General features: G+C 53.8%; 1 protein-coding gene across 3 annotated transcripts in view; it reads right to left on the bottom strand.

The window, feature by feature from the left end:
* Positions 1–17,928, bottom strand: part of LHX2 (LIM homeobox 2) — a 56,346-nt gene extending 38,418 nt beyond the window's left edge. For 2 of the 3 annotated variants that reach the window (XM_081847587.1, XM_081847588.1), the window contains exons 1-2: positions 16,075–17,928; positions 637–842 (exon numbers count right to left, since the gene is read on the bottom strand). In XM_081847587.1, the coding sequence (XP_081703713.1) occupies positions 637–842; positions 16,075–17,118 (1,250 nt within the window). In that variant the 5' untranslated portion in view covers positions 17,119–17,928. Of the gene's footprint in view, positions 1–636; positions 843–3,564; positions 3,795–16,074 lie in introns of those variants that run through there. The other variant, XM_081847589.1, reaches the window with a different exon arrangement.
* Between the last annotated feature and the right edge of the window lie 2,800 nt (positions 17,929–20,728).

Here is a 20,728-nt window from a genome sequence, read left to right as displayed (position 1 = left end):
TTGAGCAGCCCAAACTTATTATGGATGAGGCCCCATTGGAGTGCTCTACCACAGAAACGCAATACTCGCTGCAGCCATCCAGGATGCCCGAATTAAGGGGGCCTCGACCCGGCCTAAGCACTCTCTAGCCTGGCAGCCGCCGCCCCCATGCCTCCTCCTCCCCATAGTTAGGCAGGAGGCCGTGGGTACTTTCTGTAAGATTCAGGGGGCCTGGGCCTCTCTCTCCATTGAATGGAGGTCTGAGCTCAGGCCATGACGCGTCTCCTCTACAAAGGAGAGATTGCCAAATCCGGCTGCATTCGGGGCAGTGAACCTAAGAACACAGTAAGAGCGGACTGCTGGATCAGGCCGGTGGGGCGTCTAGTTCAGCATCCTAATCTCACAGTCCCCGACCAGATGGCTCTTCTGCAAAACCCGCAAGCAGGTTCGGACTCCTGCCTTTTCCAGTAACTGGCGTTCAAAAACATTTACTGGCCCGGCTGTGGAGGCACAGGCGCCGCTTAGCCTTCGTGGCTAGTAGCCAGGGTGGCTACTTGTGGTGGTGGTGGGCTGAAAGTCGCAGCGGTCCCCGGCCGGGCCTGCCCTGCCCTGCCTGCCCTGCCTGCCCTGCCCTCCCCCTCCGCCCGGGGGCTTTACCTGTAGTAGTCCTCCTTGCAGTAGATGCTGCCGTCTTTACTGAAGCAGGTGAGCTCCGACTCCAGGTTGAGTTTACACTCGCAGCATTTGAGGCAGCGCATGTGCCATTGCTTGTCCACCGCCAGGAGGTAGTAGCGGTCCGAAATCTTCCCCCCGCAGCCCGCGCACAAGGCGGCCCTCTCGCTGCTGATGGAGGGCATGGCGTGCTGCGGAGGGAGGGAGCAGACAGACAAGGCGCGCGCTTATTAGGGAGCCGGACGCCGAGGAGGCCCGGGCGCGAAGTCCAGCCCCCAGGCCTTTCTCGGGTTCGTCTCCCCTTCCTTGTTGAAGCAAGGGCCGGGGACAGGGGGTCCCACCCCGGGATGGGAAGAGAGAAGAGAGGGGTTTTTTTTGGGGGGGTGGTTGTCAGCCACAAAAAGCACCGCTCCCGCCCACTCGCCCAAAGGAAGCGCTCTTGGGGGCCTGGCCCGCGGGAGCTGCCCAGACCAGAAGCCTGGGCTGGGTGGGGGGCGGTGGGGGGGAGAGAGAGAAACTGCGAAGCCAAAGAGCTAAGAGAAAAGGCGCTTCTCTTCCCCCCCCACCCCACACGCCTAGAATGAAGCCGCACCTCAGTCCAGGCCCACCAAAACGGCCCCTGGGAGAGAGGGAAAGAAGGGATTAGTGAGAAGGAAGCGACCGTTGAACCCGTCCTTTCTCCCGCTCTCAATCTGGATTGTGCCACACCGAGGGAGGGGTGCGAAATGCGGGACGGCGGGGAGAAGAGAAGCAACGCAAGGCTAAGGCCGGCGGGGGAGGGCAGGGCTGCAGAGCAGAAGAGGTTTGGCTGCGAAACTGGAAGAAAATAAAAATCTGAGGGTTTAAAAGGAAACGTAATCGACGGACATCGCAGCCCAATCTTAAATCCTTGCAGAATGAAACATAAACAAGCAGTGATTTTAAAATGCATTACATTGCTTACGAAAAGAATAAATAAAAAATAGTAGTAAACAAATCTCGGACTGTTTTAAAGAAAGGGGAAAGGAAAAAGAGAAGGGAGTTTCTAAAGCCGCTTTTGCACAAAACACACCCAAGTCTTCCTGAAAGTACTTAGATCCTCAGCCGCTTGGGGCTGCCAGCTGACCTGCGCTTGCTTGGGAGTAAACCCCACTGAGCTCGGTGCGACTTCCTTCAGAGTAAACATGCGCAGCATTTTCAGCCCTGGGCTTAAGGCGCAAAACATTTCGATGCGACATGTGGCGCGATCCTGTGCGTGCCTACTAGGAAGTAAGTCCAAGCGAGCTGAAGCGGGCTTCCTCTCCAGAAGGAATAGGACTGCTGCCTAAGTCCGCGTCTGCTTCCCTATCCCTCTTTAAGTCAAACGAATGAACGAAATGCGTGTTCAAATGCCCAGTCCTCGCCTTCTTGCGCTTGTTACAAAACAAACAAATGTCCCAAGTTTTGTTTCATGTTTCCCCCCCCACAAAAAAAAAAAAAACATTTGCAAATTGAACCCAGCTGGGTTGTTGTCTTTGTGGAGTCCTTTAGTTCCTTAAACTAATGCGTAAAAATGAGAAGAGACAGGAAAACAGGGGCCGAGGCTTGGGGAATTCTCTTAAAACCGCCCCTCTTAAGCAACCCCAGAATTTCGGGCATCGGGACACCCGACGGCTAATTTATCCAAGTTCTGAGTTATCCGTTCCACCTTTGAAGAAAAACATTTTTAAAGAGCAAAACGGGGACAAACACCCAAAAATAAAACAAAAAAAGAAACCCGATTTTTTAAAAAACAACAATAATAAAGCAAAATAATAATTCCCGCTCTATTTCTTTTCCACTTAGCAAATTCCAAAAATATCCGAAATCAAAACGGGAGGATAGTGACTAAAAAGGCGACTGCAAATGTCATGTTCTGATTAATGTAAATCGGTTCCTCTCTATTTTCAATAAAATCCCAAAATAAAATAAAACACATAGAATCGGTACAAGCATTTATTTATTGTTTCCCAGGCCTGAGCGTGGAAGCGCCAGGCTCGAACCGAGAAGGGTTCGGAGCCGTCGGCCCACCGGAGGCTCCCAGCGCCTCTGGCTCCCCACCCTCGCGACAGTGGGCGAAAGAAGGAAGGCACAGAACGGGTAAGGGGAAAGCACTTTGCTGAATGGTCAGTCTGTTTTAAACTAAAAAACAGGATAAACTAAAAAACGGTCTAATTTCCGCCCCATAAAAAAAGAAAAGAAATAAAGGCCTTTGTCACTTTGAATATCTTGTGCGCAACGAGAATGAATTTAATCTATTTTTAATATATAGTTTTTTATATAAATAGATAATTATATAGAGATATTACTGACTTTACCTTTTTTTGTTTTAAATGGGGAATCAGAAAGACAGAAGGAAAGAAAGAAAAAGGAAGGAAGAAACATAATTTTAGTAAGCCAAAAAAATGAAAGAAAAAGAATTTTATTTATCAGCCAAAGCCACTCCCCCTCTTAAAATTATTTCTTAAACGAATGCATTTTATTTATTCACTTATTCACCCCTTATGGCTAGCTACTCCGAACCCCTGAAACGCAGGATCTTTCCCAGAAAAGCTGCTGCGCTTTTCCTCAGCACCAGAGTGAACCGCTTTGGCAGGCTCACTGTTCCCCCGATTTCCCCGATTCGGTTCCCTCTATTGCAAGTGGATTCTTATTATTTCAATGAATGCATATATTATTATTATTGTATTATTATTATTTCAATGAATGCATATATATAAATGAATGCAATTATATATGTAATATATATATATATATATATAATTGCTCGGCCGCTGGGCAAATCTGGGGTTCCCCTGCCCTCACTTTCCCCAAACTTTGGGATCTGGGCCTTCCTGGGTGAACCAGAGGGAAGCCACTGGCGCTTGCCCATCACCGGAGCAGCGGAGAGCGGGGTCTCCTTCTCGGCGGCCCTACCGTTTCAGTCTCGCCGCGGTCGATGGCGGAGCTGATGGCGGGCGTGTCGCCTTTGGCTCGCCGGTCCATCTCGTCGATGACGCCGTGCATCTCTGAGCCGGCCAGGCTGTGGAAGAGCATGGCAGGGCTGGGCTGGTGGCCGGCGGGCGCCGCTTGGGAGGTCCCGCGCTTCTCCTGCTCGTCCTCCGGCCGCTCCCGTTACTCGCGGTGAGGCCACGCCATGCCTCCAACGCGGCAGCGCCGTCTCGCCTTCGTTTCCTCCTTTCTGCCTGCCTGCCTTCGCGGTTGCTTTCAGTCCCCTGGCGAGGTCGGCTCAGGCCAGGCCAGCCGGCGGGTGGAGAGCGGGATGGCGGGGTAGCTGGCTGGCTGGCTGGCTGGCTGGCTGGCTCAAAGCATCGCCGCTTGCCTGCTTGCCTCCTCGCCCCTGCGCAGCCCCAGGACGCCCGGACGGCGAGAGCTCCCGCCGCGCTTGGGACGAGCGGGCAGCCGGCAGGAGGCCTACGGGCAGCGGCTGGCGCAAAGCTCCTGGACTGGCCGGATCCGCGGCGGGGCCGGCCGGAGCACTTCTCTGCAGGGCAGGCGCAACGGTGGCGGAGGTGGCTGCTCCGGGGACCGAGGCACGGGGGAGGGAGCGAGCGAGCAACTGGCGGAGGGGAGGGCCAGGCCGGGCGACCGGGAGGAGGAGGAGGAGGAGGAGCCGCGATCCGGGCAGGAGTCGCTGTAGTCCCAGCCCAGCGCAAGGCTCCGCGCCTTTTCTAGCGTTGCTCTGACATCACGTCGGGCGCGGCGCCCATTGGCTGCTCAGCTCCGGGCCAGGCCCGGCCACCATGTGCTCGCGCGGGCCCGGAGAGGACGGAGGCCGTAGCCGCCGCCGGCCTGACGCGCGCAACCCAGGCGGGCACCTCGAGAGCTCTGTCTTCCTGGCCGCGCCGTCGGGGCCAAGCCCAGCCGGGCTGCTGCCTCAGTCAGAAGCGACCTGGAGTGAGGAGTGGCAGCGCAGCGGCAGTCTCCGCGGAAAGATCCTGGTCCGGGTAGAGACCCCCTCCCGCTCCTCCCCGCCACTCCCAGCCCTCCTGGGGAAAGCAGGGGGGGGGGGGAGGAGCTTCCGCCTGGCCCCTTTCCTCGCAGGAGGAAGGCGAGAAGTGTCACTTTTAGACCCTCCAGGGCAGCCCCCAGAGGCTCCCGGGATGGAGCGAAGCCGCGCAAGCTGCGCTTTCTATTTCAGCACCCGCAGGGAACGGATCCTGCCACCGCCCAGCAGCGCCCTGAGCATGACCCTCCCTCTGGGGACAGCTCCCCCAACAGAAAATGATGGGAAGAGGCGGGTGGAGAAAGAGAAGGCGGCAACAAACATTGCAAGAGGGGTGCAAGCTAACGAATAACTCCTGAGGCAGGGATGGCTCATGGCTGGGGCGCGGGCCTGAAGACAGCGGCTCAATGCTATTCGTATGAGCGCAACGACCGTTTTACCAGCGACGTGCCCTTGAAGCGTTCAAGAACTTGCCCTACAGAGTTGGAAGCGCAGGTCCCATGAAGCCCCCATGAAGCCCGTTTTCCACATCTCTAAGGGCAGACGTCGCCCACCTGGTGCCCTCCAGATGTTCTGGACTCCAACTCACATCCGCCCCTGCCTGCAGGGCCTGCGGTGCTGGAGCTGGTGGGAGTTGTAGAGCCAAACACCTGGAGGAATTAGGTTAGCGAAGAGACAGAGGGTAGCTTAGGAATACCGACTTGTGGGGCACTCTGCTGGTTTTGTTTGTTTGCTTGCTTGCGAACTCGACCTTTCAGAATCCCAGGACTACCTCCCTAACACTCGTATATTCTTCGTGACTTTTCCTTCCCTCCACAAGGAAGGCATATATTAAATGTCCGTCTCCTAAAACCGGCGTCCCAAAATGCAGAAGGGGCTGAGGCGAGTTAAAAGGAGGCGCCCCTTAAGCTGGAGTGGGGAAAGAATTGGGTTCACCACACCATGCCGCTCCTCACACGCACCATGACTGGGGATCCCTCCCCCTTTTCACGCGGAGGAGCCCCTTACCAGCTGTTTGAGAAACCCTTTGCTTAAAACTAGGAAGTCAGGAAAAATGAATAAAAACATTGTGGAAGGAAATTATGGAAAGAGAGAGAAGGAGGGACGGAGGAAGGAGATACGAAGATAATTCTCCACTGGCCCTGTCGTTTTAGGCTTCCCACATGGGTCAGACACGTTCCCAACGGGATTCCGTCCTGATCTCTGACCCTACAAATACTTGGGTTGCTTAAATACCCCCTTGGAGGTCTCAAGGCTCGACCCTGCAGCCTCTGCCCTCCCGCCCCGCCCCCCAGGACACGATCCAGACTAAGGGGACCGCAGTGGAGAGCCCTCGGTGGGTTAAGCAGGCGCTGGGAACTCCGGGTCGCTTGACGCCCAGAAACCTGTCACTGATACCAACCAGCTTTAAAGCGTTTGACTGATCTCTGAGTCTTTTGCCTAGGTGGCAATGAACGACAAGCAAGGTTGTTGGGTGGGCGGCCTGTGGGTGTCCAGAAAAGCGGGATGAAGCAGGCAGTGGCATCACCTGGTCCCTTGGACGTTTCCATTTCCCCTGGGCCATGAAGCCACAGGAACATGGGAAGAGGCTCTGCAAAAAATCAGCCATTGGCCCATCTACGTCGGTATTGTCCACACTGACTGACAGCGGCTGTCCAGGGTTTCAGGCAGGGGACATTACCAGCAGCTCTCCCGGGACTGAAGCTGGGATCTCCTGCCTGCAAGGAGATCTGCCACTGAGCAGCACCGGGCCTTTTATAATAATAATAATAATAATAATAATAATTTATTATTTATACCCCGCCCATCTGGCTGAGTTTCCCCAGCCACTCTGGGCGGCTCCCAATCAGTATTAAAAACAATACAGCATTACATATTAAAAACATCCCTGAACAGGGCTGCCTTAAGATGTCTTCTGAACGTCAGGTAATTCTTTATCTCTTTGACATCTGATGGGAGGGCGTTCCACAGGGCGGGCGCCACTACCGAGAAGGCCCTCTGTCTGGTTCCCTGTAGCCTCACTTCTCGCAATGAGGGAACCGCCAGAAGGCCCTCGGCGCTGGATCTCAGTGTCCGGGCTGAACGATGGGGGTGGAGACGCTCCTTCAGGTGTACAGGTTTTGGACCTGGGCCGCCTCCGCCGTTTGAGCAAGTGAAATGGATTTAGCTTAGGTGGGCCTGACATAATCTGTAGAAAGGCGGGAGTGGACGGACACCTCCTGCTCCAAACGTGGTGGTGACAACAGCAGCAGCAGCAGCTAAGCTGCAGCCAAACTCTCTGGGCGTTTTGGAAAGCAACCCAAACTCAAGTGGGCAGAGGCAGACAGAAGGCATCTCCGGTTGGGGCTGAGGAAAGGCGCCTGTCTGGAACGACGGGAGGTCAGGGGCATCAACGCCGGGCTAGGACGACCTGTGCCTTGATCTGGCAAGGTCTGTTCGACAGTGGAACAGACTCGCTCGGAGGAATGGTGCGCTCTCCTCCACTGGGAATTTCAAGCAAAGGATGGGTTGCCATCTGGATGCTTCATGCATGCTTTAGTTGAGATTCCTGCATTGCAGGGGGTTAGACTAGACGACCCCCCAGGGCCCCTTCCCACTCTACAGTTCTGCGCTGCTAAGGCAGCTGCCCTCTGTTCTTGCCTGGGAGTTGTGTCGATTTGCTAGATGCTTGCGCGCGTTATGTGTGCGGGGAGCAGCGCATCCCGAGGAACCGTGGACCGGCTCCGGAGCGCCCTGTGCGCGAAGCCTGCTCAATCGAGTCCCTCCAAGCAGGGCAGGGTCCCGGCCTCAGGCCCCGCTAACGATCTCAGAGGGACTGGAGTCTATATTTTATGTAATTAGATTGATTTAATGCCTGGAAACAGCAACACAAGGGCTATAATTTAAGAGGGATGAGGGGGCCCCGAAAGCCCTCCTCTCCCCTCACCAGCTCCCTCTCCCACCCACCCCTCACTCTCATTATCTGCTTAAGTGAAGTGCGAGCACAAGAAGAGACACCCAGCGTGGAAAGGATGGATTCTAAGCACGCCGGATACCTGGCAAGCTCGCTCCTGACATCCCAGCGCCACGCTCACATCACTCAGGACCAGAGCAGCAGCAGCAGCAGCAGCAGCAGTGCCACCAGCAAAAATCTATTAATCGTTGTTGTTTTTATTAGTGTTGTTTTTATTTTTATTACTACTACTACTACTACTACTACTGTACTATTATTATTTCAAATACCTTTTTTCCAAGGGGAGCCCCTTCTCAGACAACCACCCCCCTCCACCTGGTGGGAGGCGACAGGTGAGCGCTCGCCCGGCCCAGCCAGGGCCATCTGCCGCCCGGCAGTCCCCAAACGCCAGGCCCGCTCCCGCGACAGAAGCCAAACAAAGGGAGGTTTCCACCGAGGGAGGCGGAAGACCCTGCTAATTGCCGGGTTTCAGGTGGTCCCTCCGTCTGTCTGTCTGCTTGCCTGGGATGCCAAAGGGAATCGGGGCAGGCAGGAGACCCCCGGGGCCCCCTCCCATTCTCCCAGCCTAGGCAGCGGCTTACAAGGGGAGGCAGCTCCCTGGCACAAACCCTAACTCCGGATTGAAAGCGGACTGTAGAGTCATCTCCGGTTTCTCCGCTGCGGTGATAGGCCCGTTGTACGCCCAGACCCAACAAGGCAGTGAGGGGGCATCGCGTGTCAATGGGGCGGGGTCACCTTGGCAGGCCCCCGATAACTGGGCGCAAAACTCCCACATCAGGGAAACGGCAAAAAGGCGGGTGCGCAGAAGCTCGCGAGGTGCCCAAAGGCCTCGGAGGGGGACTCTCAGTTCTCGCTTCCCGGACCAGCGCCTAGCAGACTCCAGGCAGCTGCAGCGCTGAGTTTTCTCGTCTCCAGTTAGGTGTTTTCGCCCTTTTGTGTAAGAGAGTTCTTAAATGCTTTTAATAATAACAATAACAGCAACAACAAAACAAAAATAATTTACCCTACATCCGAACGAAACAGTTTTGTGCTAGGAGCGGCCCGAATGTAAGGCAGGTTGTAAATAATAATAATAATAATAATAATAATAATAATAATAATAATAATAATAATAATAATTTCCATGAGTGGAAAGTGTACAACTTAATGCTTTTGGAACGAAACTTCTGGGGGAGGCTAAGATCTTCCTCTCGCCTCTTTTTCCTTCCTTCCTCTAACCCCTCCCTCCCTCCCTCCCCCCACTCTGCTCTGCACAAAGTTTCTTTTCCCACCAGGGTAAGATTCGGCTATGGAGGAGAAGGTTCCTTCCCGCCCCACTCGCAGGAATAAATTGGGAGAATAACCGAGAGCGTCTCTGCTTTTCCATTTTTGCAAACAGGATTAACAGCTCGCGATGGATGGACGGAATGGAAGCCGTAATTCGGCGTGGAAACGCCGAGGCTGCTGCTGCTAATGAATGGATGGATGAATTACAAACAAGGTGCTAAATCGTATAGGTCGGTTGCGTGGCTTCTGTCCCAGGAGGAAGTTTATTCTGGAAGAGCGCAGGGTCGAATCCTGCCTTGCAGCCGCCTCCATCCCAGCCCGCCCAGCTTCTCTTTCCTTGTGCAACACTCCCCCCCCCCCCAATCGTGTGTCCTAGTCGGGGAAGAACACGACATTTTAGGGCGATTTGAAAAGCTGTCAGTCATCGCTAAATCAGCTCGGATCGCCCTCCATCCTGCGCCGATAAATTAGGTACAGTAATTAGATGCCAGGAGGAGGCCGAGGAAGGCCGAGGGCTTGGAGTCGAGCCATCAGGAAAAGAAGGGGCTCAGCAGCCAGTGAGGCAGGCAGGATGAGGCCCTGGGACAGAAAGAGAGGAGGGGGTGTCCTGGCAGGGCTTCTAGAAGTCCAGGGCTTTTAAAGAAGCGCCCCTCCTAACACACACACCGCCTCCCTCCCTCCCTGCCTCTTTTTCTCCAGGTGTCAAAGAGGGAAGAGAAATCTTCACCACACGATCCTCTCTAGGGTCCTGTTAAATGCACTGAACTTAAAACAGAACAAGACACGTGAAATATGGGTTTTGAGCGTGCAATGTCAGAAGCGTAAAAAGGTTGGAAGTCTTTCTGTCTCCCCTCCCCCCCTTTTTTTTAAAGAAGCAACGGGTATTATTAATATTGTATAAAATGCAACTGGAGCACAGAAAAAAGCGGGGGGGGGGGGAGAGAGAAAAGAGCTGGATCTGTCGGGAAGAGGAAACCGGTTTCCTGTTCGGGTTTACTGAGGTTCTGCGTGTGTCTGTTTCTGTCTGGAAGCTGCGATTTTGCTCCAGAAGAAGAAGAAGAGTAGTTCGGATTTGATACCCCGCTTTATCACTCCCCTTCAGGAGTTTCAAAGCGGCTAACATTCTCCTTTCCCTTCCTTCCCCCCAACAAACACTCTGTGAGGTGAGTGGGGCTGAGAGACTTCAGAAAAGTGTGACTGGCCCAAGGTCACCCAGCAGCTGCAGGTGGAGGAGCAGGGAAGCAAACCCGGTTCACCAGATTACGAGTCCACCACTCTTAACCACTACACCACACTGGCTCTCCAGGTGGGTCAACCCTTTCCCAGAGGAGGGCACCCGGGCCGGCCAGGCGCCTGGCGTGGGCTTTAAGGTTTTGCCAAAGGGATGGCAAAAATTACTATTACTATTATTATTACTATTATTATTGCAGAAGCAGCTCGATGGTAGAACATCCGCCTGGCACACAGAAGGGCCCCATGTTCAGACCTCAATGGCATCCCTGCCTAGGGCTGGGAGAGACATCAGCCTGGAGCGGGGTGCCAACTTGAATAAAATATTGGGGGGGGGAGGAAGCCCCGCCCCGCATAATCGATCACATGACTGGGCACACCCACACTGAATGGCAATGCCCATCAATGGGGGGGGGCTTTACTGGGGGGAGGGGGCGAAGGGACCTCCGCCCCTACGAGTTGGCTTTTATGCCCTGGAATGCTGGAGAGTTACTGCTGCCAGTCCGTGTAGACAATACTGAGCTAGATGGACCAATGGAGAAAGGCGAAGGAAATGGGAAAGAAGGGGGCAACGGATCGGTGCCTTCTGCAAAAGAAGGGGATATTTGGATTCCTGGGGAAGAGAAGGCAAAAAAAGAAGAAGAAGAGCTTAGGCGGGATTGTGCGTGTTCCCGACGCGTGTAGCACAGCTAATTTTAAAATAAATAAGCAAAAATCAACAACATCTCCACCCTCTCTGGTCAGACGCGAGTAGCCCCGGCAGAGAGAGAAGGAGGCAGGTCCGTCGGCCGATTGAGCTGCTCCTCAACTGCTGCCCCGCGGAGGAGCCTCGCTAGCGGAATCCGCAGGAGACCTTTGGTGTCTCGTTGGTGGCCGTCCGGTTTCACAGCACCCCCTTTTCCTCCCCTCTAAGGGCCGCAGTCGAGACCGATCATTGCAACAAATCTGCAGAGGATTTAAAACGCCTTGTCTCGTAAGGCAGCCCGCGCTGCTGAGATCCAGGAGGAAGAGGCTCGTTGGGGATGGGGCTGTGCGCCCCCCCCCCCCCGGTTTGGCTCTCCTTTACAAGGCAGCCGAAAGAAGCTACTCGCCCAAGCCTCTGCCTCAGCCCCGAGCGGACGGGCTGGGGGTGGGCTGGGGGTTTCAAAGGGGGAATTGCCTTCCTCTCCTCATCCCTCTCCCCCCGTCCCCCTCTATCCCAGGCCCCACCGAGCTTCTCCATCCTGACAGTGGGGCACCTCCCTCTCTGCTTTCTCCACCTGGTTGCCAACCTAACCCAACCTTAGAATTAAAAAATGAATAAAATAAATAAATTTACGAGTTCCGCGTGAACCAATCGGAGAGGTCCGGAGGGCTGGGGCTGGGTTTTGGGTGGCTGGTGGGCTGCGTAAATATTGTGGCACAAGGAGGGGGGTGAGGGGGCGGGAAGCGGCCCTTCAGCAGTAGCTTGGGCAGGCAGGGGGCTAGACAGACGGATGCCTGCCTGCATCCAGGTACGAGAGAAGAAGGCGAGCGAGGCAGGACAGCTTCCAGATGTGAAGCAGGCAAATGGAAGGCCAGTGGGCGTCCGGGATGAGGTCTTCTTTAGGTGGCCGAAGGGCAAATGTCAGGGCCGGCGATGGAGGAAGGGTCTTGGCCCAGGATCCATCTGGGGTGGGGGTTGCAGGATTAGGTGGAGGGGGTGGCGGAGAGGGGGTCGCTGCTGTGCTTTCACTTCTCCTGAACGAGCTGGAGGAGCACCGGCCCCAGTCCGGAAGGTCTCCTGCGCAAACCTTATTGACAAAATAAATGGAGGGGGGCCACACAAATATACCCCTCTCTCATCTCCTTTATTCTTTTTCTCCTGACACCCTTTTATTAAGGTGCGTTTTGCCATGTGGATCTCTAAGCAGAAGCTTTTTTTCACACTTCCTGTCGGTTTATTTACATATATTTTAGATATAAAGCAATATTTCTGTTTGTTCTTCGTTTTCGTTTGGCTGCGGAATCACGATTATAGCCCTCAGTTCGGAACAAATAAAACCCAGTATCGAGATGTTAAATGACGTGATTGGTTTAGAAGGATTTTTACCATTACAAATAACATTTTGTTTTGTTTTCGCCCCTCTTCCCCCCGCCCAGCAATCATATAAATTATCACCCCCGTTTTTTGTCGAAGAGGGGGCTCTTAACGAAGGTCCTCCTCGGTCGCCTTCAGCCGAGAAACCTCGCAGCCCCCGCGGGGGGGACGGGACGGAAGGCGAAGGCCGCCTGAGTGGGAAGGGGAGGCTCTGGCACCGCAGGCGGGTGGATGGGGCTGGGGTCAACAACTGCATTGGGCCGAGTGAGTCCAGGCTCGCCCCACCCCCGCCACGTACTACCTTTTCTAGCCCATGCTGCCCACTCTCGATTTAATGCACTGAAATTGCGGGCCAAAAGACGCCAGCCGATCCGGGATATCTTCCCCGATTCCCCTTCCATTATTTCTCTCTCTCTCTCCCAAGATCACCTGGTCACTGCATATTTATTCTCCATTTCCCCCAAACTGCCCTAATTGGAGCCTTCACCCTTTACAAACCGGTCGCTGATCCACCCTGCCCCAACTTCGCTTGTTCCTCTACGTCACACTCGCCGTCCTCCAACCAACCCACCCCAGCGATACCAGCAGCGTCTCTCCATCAGGAGCCCAGGAGCCTTCGACGGCAGTGCAGGATCGTTCCCCAGCACTGTGGGGAGGGGGCAACCCGAAGGAAAAATATTGCCGAGGCAACGAGGAACCTAGTTGCCAGAGATCTTTTCAGGGAGCGCAGTTTCCCACCCCTGCCACCTCTCTCTCTCTCTGCTCCCCGCACCCCAGGTTCTGACGCTGGCCCAGCGCGCTCACTTCTGTCTCGCAAGGAGCAATTAGCGGTTCTTTTAATTAATGAGCCATCCTCCGAACGGCGCAAAAACAGTTCTGGCAGCCACCGGCTCCTTCCGCTTAAACGGAGGCGAAGAGCTGCTCAAAGATGAGAAACAGGCGACTGAGAAGGCGAAGGGAGAAGAGGAGCCGGCCAAGGTGGGAGCCGCCACGTGGACCTTCGCGCGCCTGGGTCCGTCTCCGCGGCGAAGAACCCGGGCCAGGCTGTGGCAAGAGAGAGGGAAAAGGGGAGGGGGCCGGATGCACAAGCCTCCCCGGGAAAAGGGCCTTCCTGAGCGCAGCAGGCTGAGGGAGACCCCTCCTGCCCCGAGGTCGGAACCTTCTCGTCGAGGCCGGCAGGAACTGCTGGGTTTGGGAGCCCTCCTGATGCGCGTGCGTTTGGGGAGCCGAAAGAACAACGCGGGGGAGGGCTTTCTCGGGGTAAGGGAAAGCTGTGTGGATCCAGCCTGCCCCTCCCGCGTTTCTTCACTGCCAGCTTCTCTCCCACCCACTGAAGTTATTTCAAAAATTATCTCTCCCTCCCTCTCTCTCTCTCTCCCTTTCTCTCCGGTGAAGAAGGGAGCAAAAGATGCTTTTCCGTACGGGCTTTCGTCAGAAATATTGTTTTCTGACCCCCGCGGCTCAGGAACTAACGAACGCACGCGCACGCTCTGTCCCGAGCACAAGCGATGCACAGCTTCCTCGGGCGGCTGCTGCTATCTCCTCCTGCGAGGTGGGAGAGTTCTTCGAGAGAGCGCCCCTCACTTCCCGGCACGCGCCCTGCCCTTTTCACACAGCCACACGGGCGCCTTCCTCTCGGTTCGTGGTCGGCGGGCCCATTGTCCAGTCAACCCTTCCTCTCCCGACGCAGTTCTTCTCCTCGCAGGTCACCCAGATAGGAGCCAACTCCTAGGGGCCGAGATCCCTTTGCCCCCTCAGTAAAATATTTGAGCCCCCCCCCAAAAAAAGTTAATGAGCACTGGCATTCAAATAGTGGGTGTGTGCAGTGCCATGTGATTGATTATGCGAGGCGGAGCTTACCTGCCCCCCCCCCATTTCATTCAAGTTGGCACCCCTGCTTCTTAGACTGGGCAAGGGAACCCCTTTCCTACCCCGGATCCCCACAGGGACACGGGTTGGCGCATGCCCACGTTACAAAAGCGGCAACATCGTCAAGAGGACTGAGAGTCAAGGGATGCCCCCTCCCGTGCGCCCTTTTCTCACTATGCAGATTCTTTCCTCGGCCACGCCCATCTCTCCCGCCCCGCCCCTCTCGTCTCCCGATCCCTCCGCAACCACATTTCTAATTATTCTAACGAGGAAGCCTGGCAGGGTGTTCCGGTCGCGTTATTCTTCTCTCACCCCCACCAGTAGCACTTGCAACGCCGGCGCGTCCCTATATCTCTGACTAATGTGACGGGGGGCTCCGGAGGCAGGACGGCTCCCCACTTCATCCCTCTTGCGTATTTGGGGGAATCAGAACCCAGCGGCGCCGGATCAGTACCCACCGGCTGGAAGCTTGAGCTCGGCAACATGGTCCTTCGGGGTGGGGGCTCGGTGTTTCCAAAAGTGCCCAGCGGCAGGCTGGCCGGGCCGGGCGACGGGCCCTCAGAGGCGCGCAAGGCCGGGCAGCGAAGCGAGGGCGTCTGCAGGCAGCAGCCTCACAACCAAATTGGCCTGTTCTGACTCCCGCTTGCAGAGCCTCCTGCCCCTCTTAGATAAGTTGACTAAAAGCGCTGCAACAGCGTCAAGTGGAGGAGAAAGGGAGCCGAGATCTCCCTCCTCGCCTCGTGTCTTCTTTCCCTCCTTTCCCTCTCGCTCGTTCCTTCCTTTCCACGCCAGCTCTGTGCTGAGTGAGCTCAGTGAGCGCGCGGAGTTGAGTGAGGAGCCCCGGCAAGGGCACCTCCGTATCCTGCGCCCTCTCCCTCGGCCTAATTTCCCCAAGCCCTCCTTCCCCGCCTCTGCCCCGCTTCCTGCCCTCAGCGGAAAGCAGCCGGCTGCCCTCTTTAGAGTCTCCGGGCAGGCGGGCAATCCCCTCGGGGCTTTCCTCTCCCTCCCCAATCACTTCCTTGCGAGTAAATGGTCCCGGAGTGGGTTGGGACCTGCACCTTCGGAAGTCAGCTCCGAAGGAGGCAAGCGGAGGATTTCCATCCAATAAATCAAGTGAGGAGCGGAGTTTGCGAGAGGACCCATTCCTGAACAAAATAAAAACACCGCCACGCCGGTGCCAAAATACAAAGGGGGGGGGGGGGGCGTCGGCGGATTAGCTGCTCCAAAGGCCCTTCAGGGCTTCTGTACCTCCAGAAGCGGAGTTTTGCAAAACCGCCACCCGCCGCTCACACACAACACGGAAGCGCGCTGAACTCACTATAGGGACCTAATCTTAAAGCATTATTTAGATGCTGAGAAGAATCCAAATTTGGGGGGTGGGCGTGGAAAGGAGAGGAGAGGGAACGTGGTCAAAGTGCGTGTAAACCGTACAGAAGCGAAGCAAACACGGAAATCGCGACTTTCGCGCTATCTTGGTTGGGAGCACAAAGGTGCCTCTTTCGCTCGGGGACTAGGAGGCGACCAGGGGGGACCGCACCGCAGCATACCGCGCGCCTCCTGGGCGGCTAATCCTACCCCCGTGAGATCGGCACTGCGGGGAACAAAACCAAAAGCAGATAAGAAAGATTGAGCGGGAGGGAGGGAGGGAGAAAACAGCTCTGATGGGCTGGACATCAGTTTAGGAGGCAAGGAAACCTCTCCCGGCCTGGCTGGAAAAGCGCTTGCCCCGGAGGAGGAGGAGGAGGTCGAGGCAGAGGGGGAGCACCTGCCCCGCTGAGTACCTAGGAGTCCCATCCCTACCCCCACGCCCGCAGCCTGGAAGACGACCACCACCACCACAACAACCACCACCACCACAACTATCAGTTATTTCTTCCTTATTCTATGGAAACCAGCTCCCTGCCAGAGGCCCGTCAGGTGGTCGGAGGGAAAAGAAGAAGGTGAAAAAGCAGGACACGAAGGAAGGAATGAAATCCCACGAAAGAGGGAACAAGAGAGAGGGGGAGAAGGAGGAGAAGGAGCGGGAACAGAAAGGAGGGGAACATCCCCGTTTGCTCTGCTCGGGAGGCGGCGCGCCGTCAGCAGCGAGGGAGCCGGACCTACCCCGGCGGAGGAGGCACTGAGCCCCAGCGCGGCAGCGTCCGGTCCCTCCTCTCTCTCTCTCTCCCCCCGGCGGGGTGCCCACAACGAAGAGGCCCACGGGCGACTCGGGACTAGCACGCGCCGAGGAGCAGCAGTTATGCGAGCGGCGGCGGGGCACCAGCAGCGCCAGGCGTCTTGGCTGGCAGGAGGCACATCCACCCCGCAGGCAGGCAGGCGGGCGAGCAGTGCAAGGGGGAGGGGGCGCCGCCTGACCATCTCCCCCTCCCTTCCCGACGCGCACCTGGGCGCCGCCTTACCTGCCGCCGCCGCCTCCTGCAGTCGCTCGACGATCAGGAGCCGCGGATCCAGCTCTATGGCCCAGATGCGGAGGTCGCGCCCGCCCCGACGGGACGCACCGTGGGGGAGACGGGGCGTGTGCGCGCAGCTCTTTCGCCCGCCTGCGCGCCCGGAGCGTGGCTGGAGGACCTGGGGGGGGGGGGCGAGCACCACCTTCAGGGTGAGGAGATCCCTGCCAAGCGTCGAAGCCAGCAGGGGTTCAGAAGCTGCCGGCTTCTGCTCATTCCCCCCGCCTCCCACCCGTTTGCCCAACGCAGCTCGAGCTTTGAAGACAGAGGAGAGGGCTGGCAAGGAAGGAGGTTCTAAAGATGGGGAACAGGAGAGGGGTGAGGAGAGGGAGTAGGAAGACCCCAGCGTCCCCTGTTTGTTAGGGGTCATTGCCGCCAATAAGTTCAGGCTGCAGAACTGAAATCCCGGCATCAGCAGAGTTGGGAAAACATAAGTAACCCACGGAATTCTTTGCCGTTGGATGTTAAGGGTTGTAGGATATCCAGAAAGAGCAGACAAGAGGAACATTTCCTGTTTGCTAGAATGGACACTCAGCGGAATGTGGGCCCAACCGGGATGACTTACTGTCAAACCTGGGGGAGCTGCTTCCCCTGGGTGCAGCCAGGTAGGCACTGCGTTTTTTCCTAAAAAAAAAAAAAAAAAAAAAAAAATTAAGGGTACTCTCATTTTCCTACTCATATTGAAATATTGCCCCTCCATGAGGCCAAACTTAGATTCACAAAATGTTTAGGGGTATGCCTGCCCCAGCGTCCCCCCAGAAAAAAAGCAGTGCAGGTAGGGATGGGTATCACTCATGTAAAAGTTACGTCCATGTAAGTACCATGGAGTCCTTTGACCTCAGACTCAACAACCAGCTGCATCTCTAGAGATGAAGTCAGAGAGTAGGAGAGCAAGAGAGAGATGGTGATGTTGCCAGACTTTTATATAAACTAGGGATGATAGGAACTGCAATCTAAGGACATATGGAGGGCCAGTAGAAGAAGGGTCACTTCCCCAGTAGAAGAAGGGTCACTTGCTTCAAATCTGGCTTCTGAGCATCTCAGAGTCCCTTGGCTGCAAGACAAGAGAAAACTTTGGGCTGATCCATCCCAGTGGTTCTTAATCTTATGAGGGTGTGTGCATGTGCATGCAATAATATGCAGTTACTAGCACTTGTCTTCTGGATCCACAAGTATCATTTCCATTTTAATTGGAATATGGAACATTCTTGGGCTTGATGATTGAACGGTTGGTGGTTCGAATCTGCATGACAGGGTGAGCTCCCGTTGCTCTGTCTCAGCTTCTGCCAACCTAGCAGTTTGAAAGCATACCAGTGCAAGTAGATAAATAGGTACTGCTGCAGTGGGAAGGTAAACAGTGTTTCCATGCGCTCTGGCTTTTGTCACTGTTCTCTGTGCACCAGAAGCAGTTTAGTCCTGCTGGCCACATGGCCCGGAAAGCTGTCTGTGGAGAAATGCCAGCTCCATCGGCCTAAAAAGCAAGATGAACGCCACACCCATAGTCGCCTATGACTAGACTGAACCGTCCAGGGGTCCTTTATGTTTACCTTTACCTTCAGACTCTGGCTCACCTCTCCACTTTCAGCCCTACTATGTGTCACCAATTGGGAAACAGAAAGGCAAAACACAGTTGGGTTTTGTTCTTGAGAATGGTCCAGATTGTGCCCACAATGGGGACTCAGGAAGCCATTTTTTAAGGCATTGCAGAAAGAGGGAAAGGGATAGCTTAGATACAGGATTCCAGGTTCAGTCCCTTATGGCATTTCCAGGTAGGGCTGAGAAATATTCCTTGTCTGAAACCCTGGACAGCTGCTGGTGGTCAATGTAGATCAATACTGAACTAAATGGATCATTGGGTCTGACTCAGTAAAAGACAGCTTCTTATGTTCCCTATGTAAACAGGGCATTCAATATATTTAAAAAGCGAAAGTCTTCTCCAGAGTCAGCCCAAGAGATTTCACTGCCTGGGATGAAGGACAAATTGCCCCACCACAACCATTCCTCATACAGCAGCTGACAGGGGTGGCAGATGAATCTGTGCAAACAATACAACGTCCTGCACTGCACCTGAAGGCAGCACCATCCTGGTGCTTCCTGCCCCCTGGCATCTGCTGCCCGAGGCAGCTGTCTCACTTTGTCTAACGGTGAACCAGGCCCAGCTTATCTCAGGATTCACAAAAATAGATAGCATCAGGGTTTGATGGAATGCATCAACTCTAGGGCGATTCAAAACATGCCCACATATTGGACACATCGAAAAACTGATATTAAAAACTGGGAACTAGGATCTTTTCTGTGGAACCAATTAATGATGATTTATGAGCATGCAAAACTTTCCAATGTTTCACTGACCACGACGTTCAAAAGCTCATGAACGTGGGGTACTTCCACACAACAGTTTATTATGGGCTTTGTGCTGCTTGTGTAATCTCAACACAACATCAAAATGCATATTCGTATTTTGTACCCGTTTAATCTGGATTCATTGTATTGAAGCAAGAAACCCTGCAGGGTAAATGATAAATCTGGATTAAATGGGGAAAATAAGTATGGAATGGTATTTGATGAGGACTTTATCCTGAAGGGTACTGCACAAAAGTTTAACCCCTGAGCAGCCCCAGATTGGTAAAAAAAACCGCTATGTAGAAGCATCCTTAGATGCGATTGTCTACACACACGTACACCCCCCCACACACCCTGGTCATTTCCATGCTTCCTCTCTGCTAGGCTTTGGAAACAACTGTTAGCATATGGAGTCTGTGTGCAGCCCCAGGAGCCTTTCGGATGGGCTTTCTGTGTATGTGTCTTAATGAATAGAGTAGAATATGTCATGGGGGTGGGGAGGTGGTGTGTATGAATTCAACAGTGCTTAGCTTATTTTGTTAACGTGGTTAATTTTATCTTACAGATTATTACTGCTGCTGTACTTTGTGAATCCTGTGATATGACTTTTGTTATAATAGTATATTTTTGTATTTGTTTAGTTAATAATGTTTTGTAGATTTAAATTGTTTTGCTGATTATTGGTTAATTATTCTATGTGATTTACATTGTGTTTGTGATGTTCTATTATGTTATTGTTATTTATTGTTTGTAAGCTGCTTTGCAATTCATGTGAATGAAAAGAAGCATAGAAATATAATCAATCAATCAAATCAACCAACCAACCAACCAATCACTTCTGCTAGGTGGAAACAAGGTCTTCTTAGACCTAGACATCAGTGATAGAGCTTTGCACCCTAAGGTGTCTCCTTGAACATAAGAAGCCCCAACTTTGCTCCCCCTCACCTCTGCTTGATGGTTGCCTTTGGCCTTTCCCCAAGGGAACGCCATCTTCCTCCTGGCAGGTCCCAAACCTACCAGAAACTGTGCTGCCAAGCTTTTGCTTCAGGACCAGGGCTAAGATCATCCATTTTTTCCCTCTTCTGCCTTTGGATTTTGGACAAATCACTATTCAAAGCTGATCCCATTTTGATAGAGCACCAGGCACCAGTCAAGCCCACCAGAGCCTCATCCTGGAGACATTTTAAAATACCAAAGTGTACCAGAACCTACAGTTTGATAAGCGAACACTCTGGGACGGCCTGACATTTTTAAGTTGGCTTATATATATAATGTTTGGGGGTACTCTCATTTTTCTTCTAATATTGAAATACTGCCCCTCAATGAAGCCACACTTAGATTGACAAAATGTTTAGGGGTATGTGTACCCCAGCGTCCCCCCAGAAAAAAAGCACTGTATATAACCAATTCAATTTAAACACATGCGTATATTGCCAAATTCTCAATACAGCTGCCTATTAAAATATATTGAAGGGTGTGTTGGATGCAGAAATGCAGTTCCTTGTTAGAAGGGAAGGGCATTTTCACTTTTTCTTTTTCATTCCCTGTTGCAGCAATGCTCCAGAACTAACCTGTGTTTCAAATGCTAGCCTGCGTGGACCCTTAACTCCTCACACCCCCAATTTAAATAAATAGCTCATGTGGCGGGGGGGGGGAGGGATGTTTGCTTGTAAGCTGCTTCCCCCAGCAGACAAGTGTCTGTAGAAAAGATTCAATCAACTCATAGATGGCGCACTTAAAATATGTGGGTGATTAATAGCGGAACCTCCACCATCAGGAGCAGAATACCTCCAATTATCAAATGGTAGAAAGAGAGGGTAGTAATTTCCCATCATGTCTTGATGGATTCTCTTGGGCTGTCCATTGCCAGTGGGGGCTATTTAACATGCAGTCAAACCAACAATTTATGTTTTTCTAGATAGGCACATGTTAGGAGCTGATGCTCACAGATTTTTCCTGTAAGCTTG

The sequence above is a fragment of the Podarcis erhardii genome (genome assembly GCF_964252035.2).
Source record: "Podarcis erhardii genome assembly, chromosome: Z".
NCBI lineage: Eukaryota > Metazoa > Chordata > Lepidosauria > Squamata > Lacertidae > Podarcis > Podarcis erhardii.
This window is presented reverse-complemented; position numbering and strand designations above follow the sequence as displayed.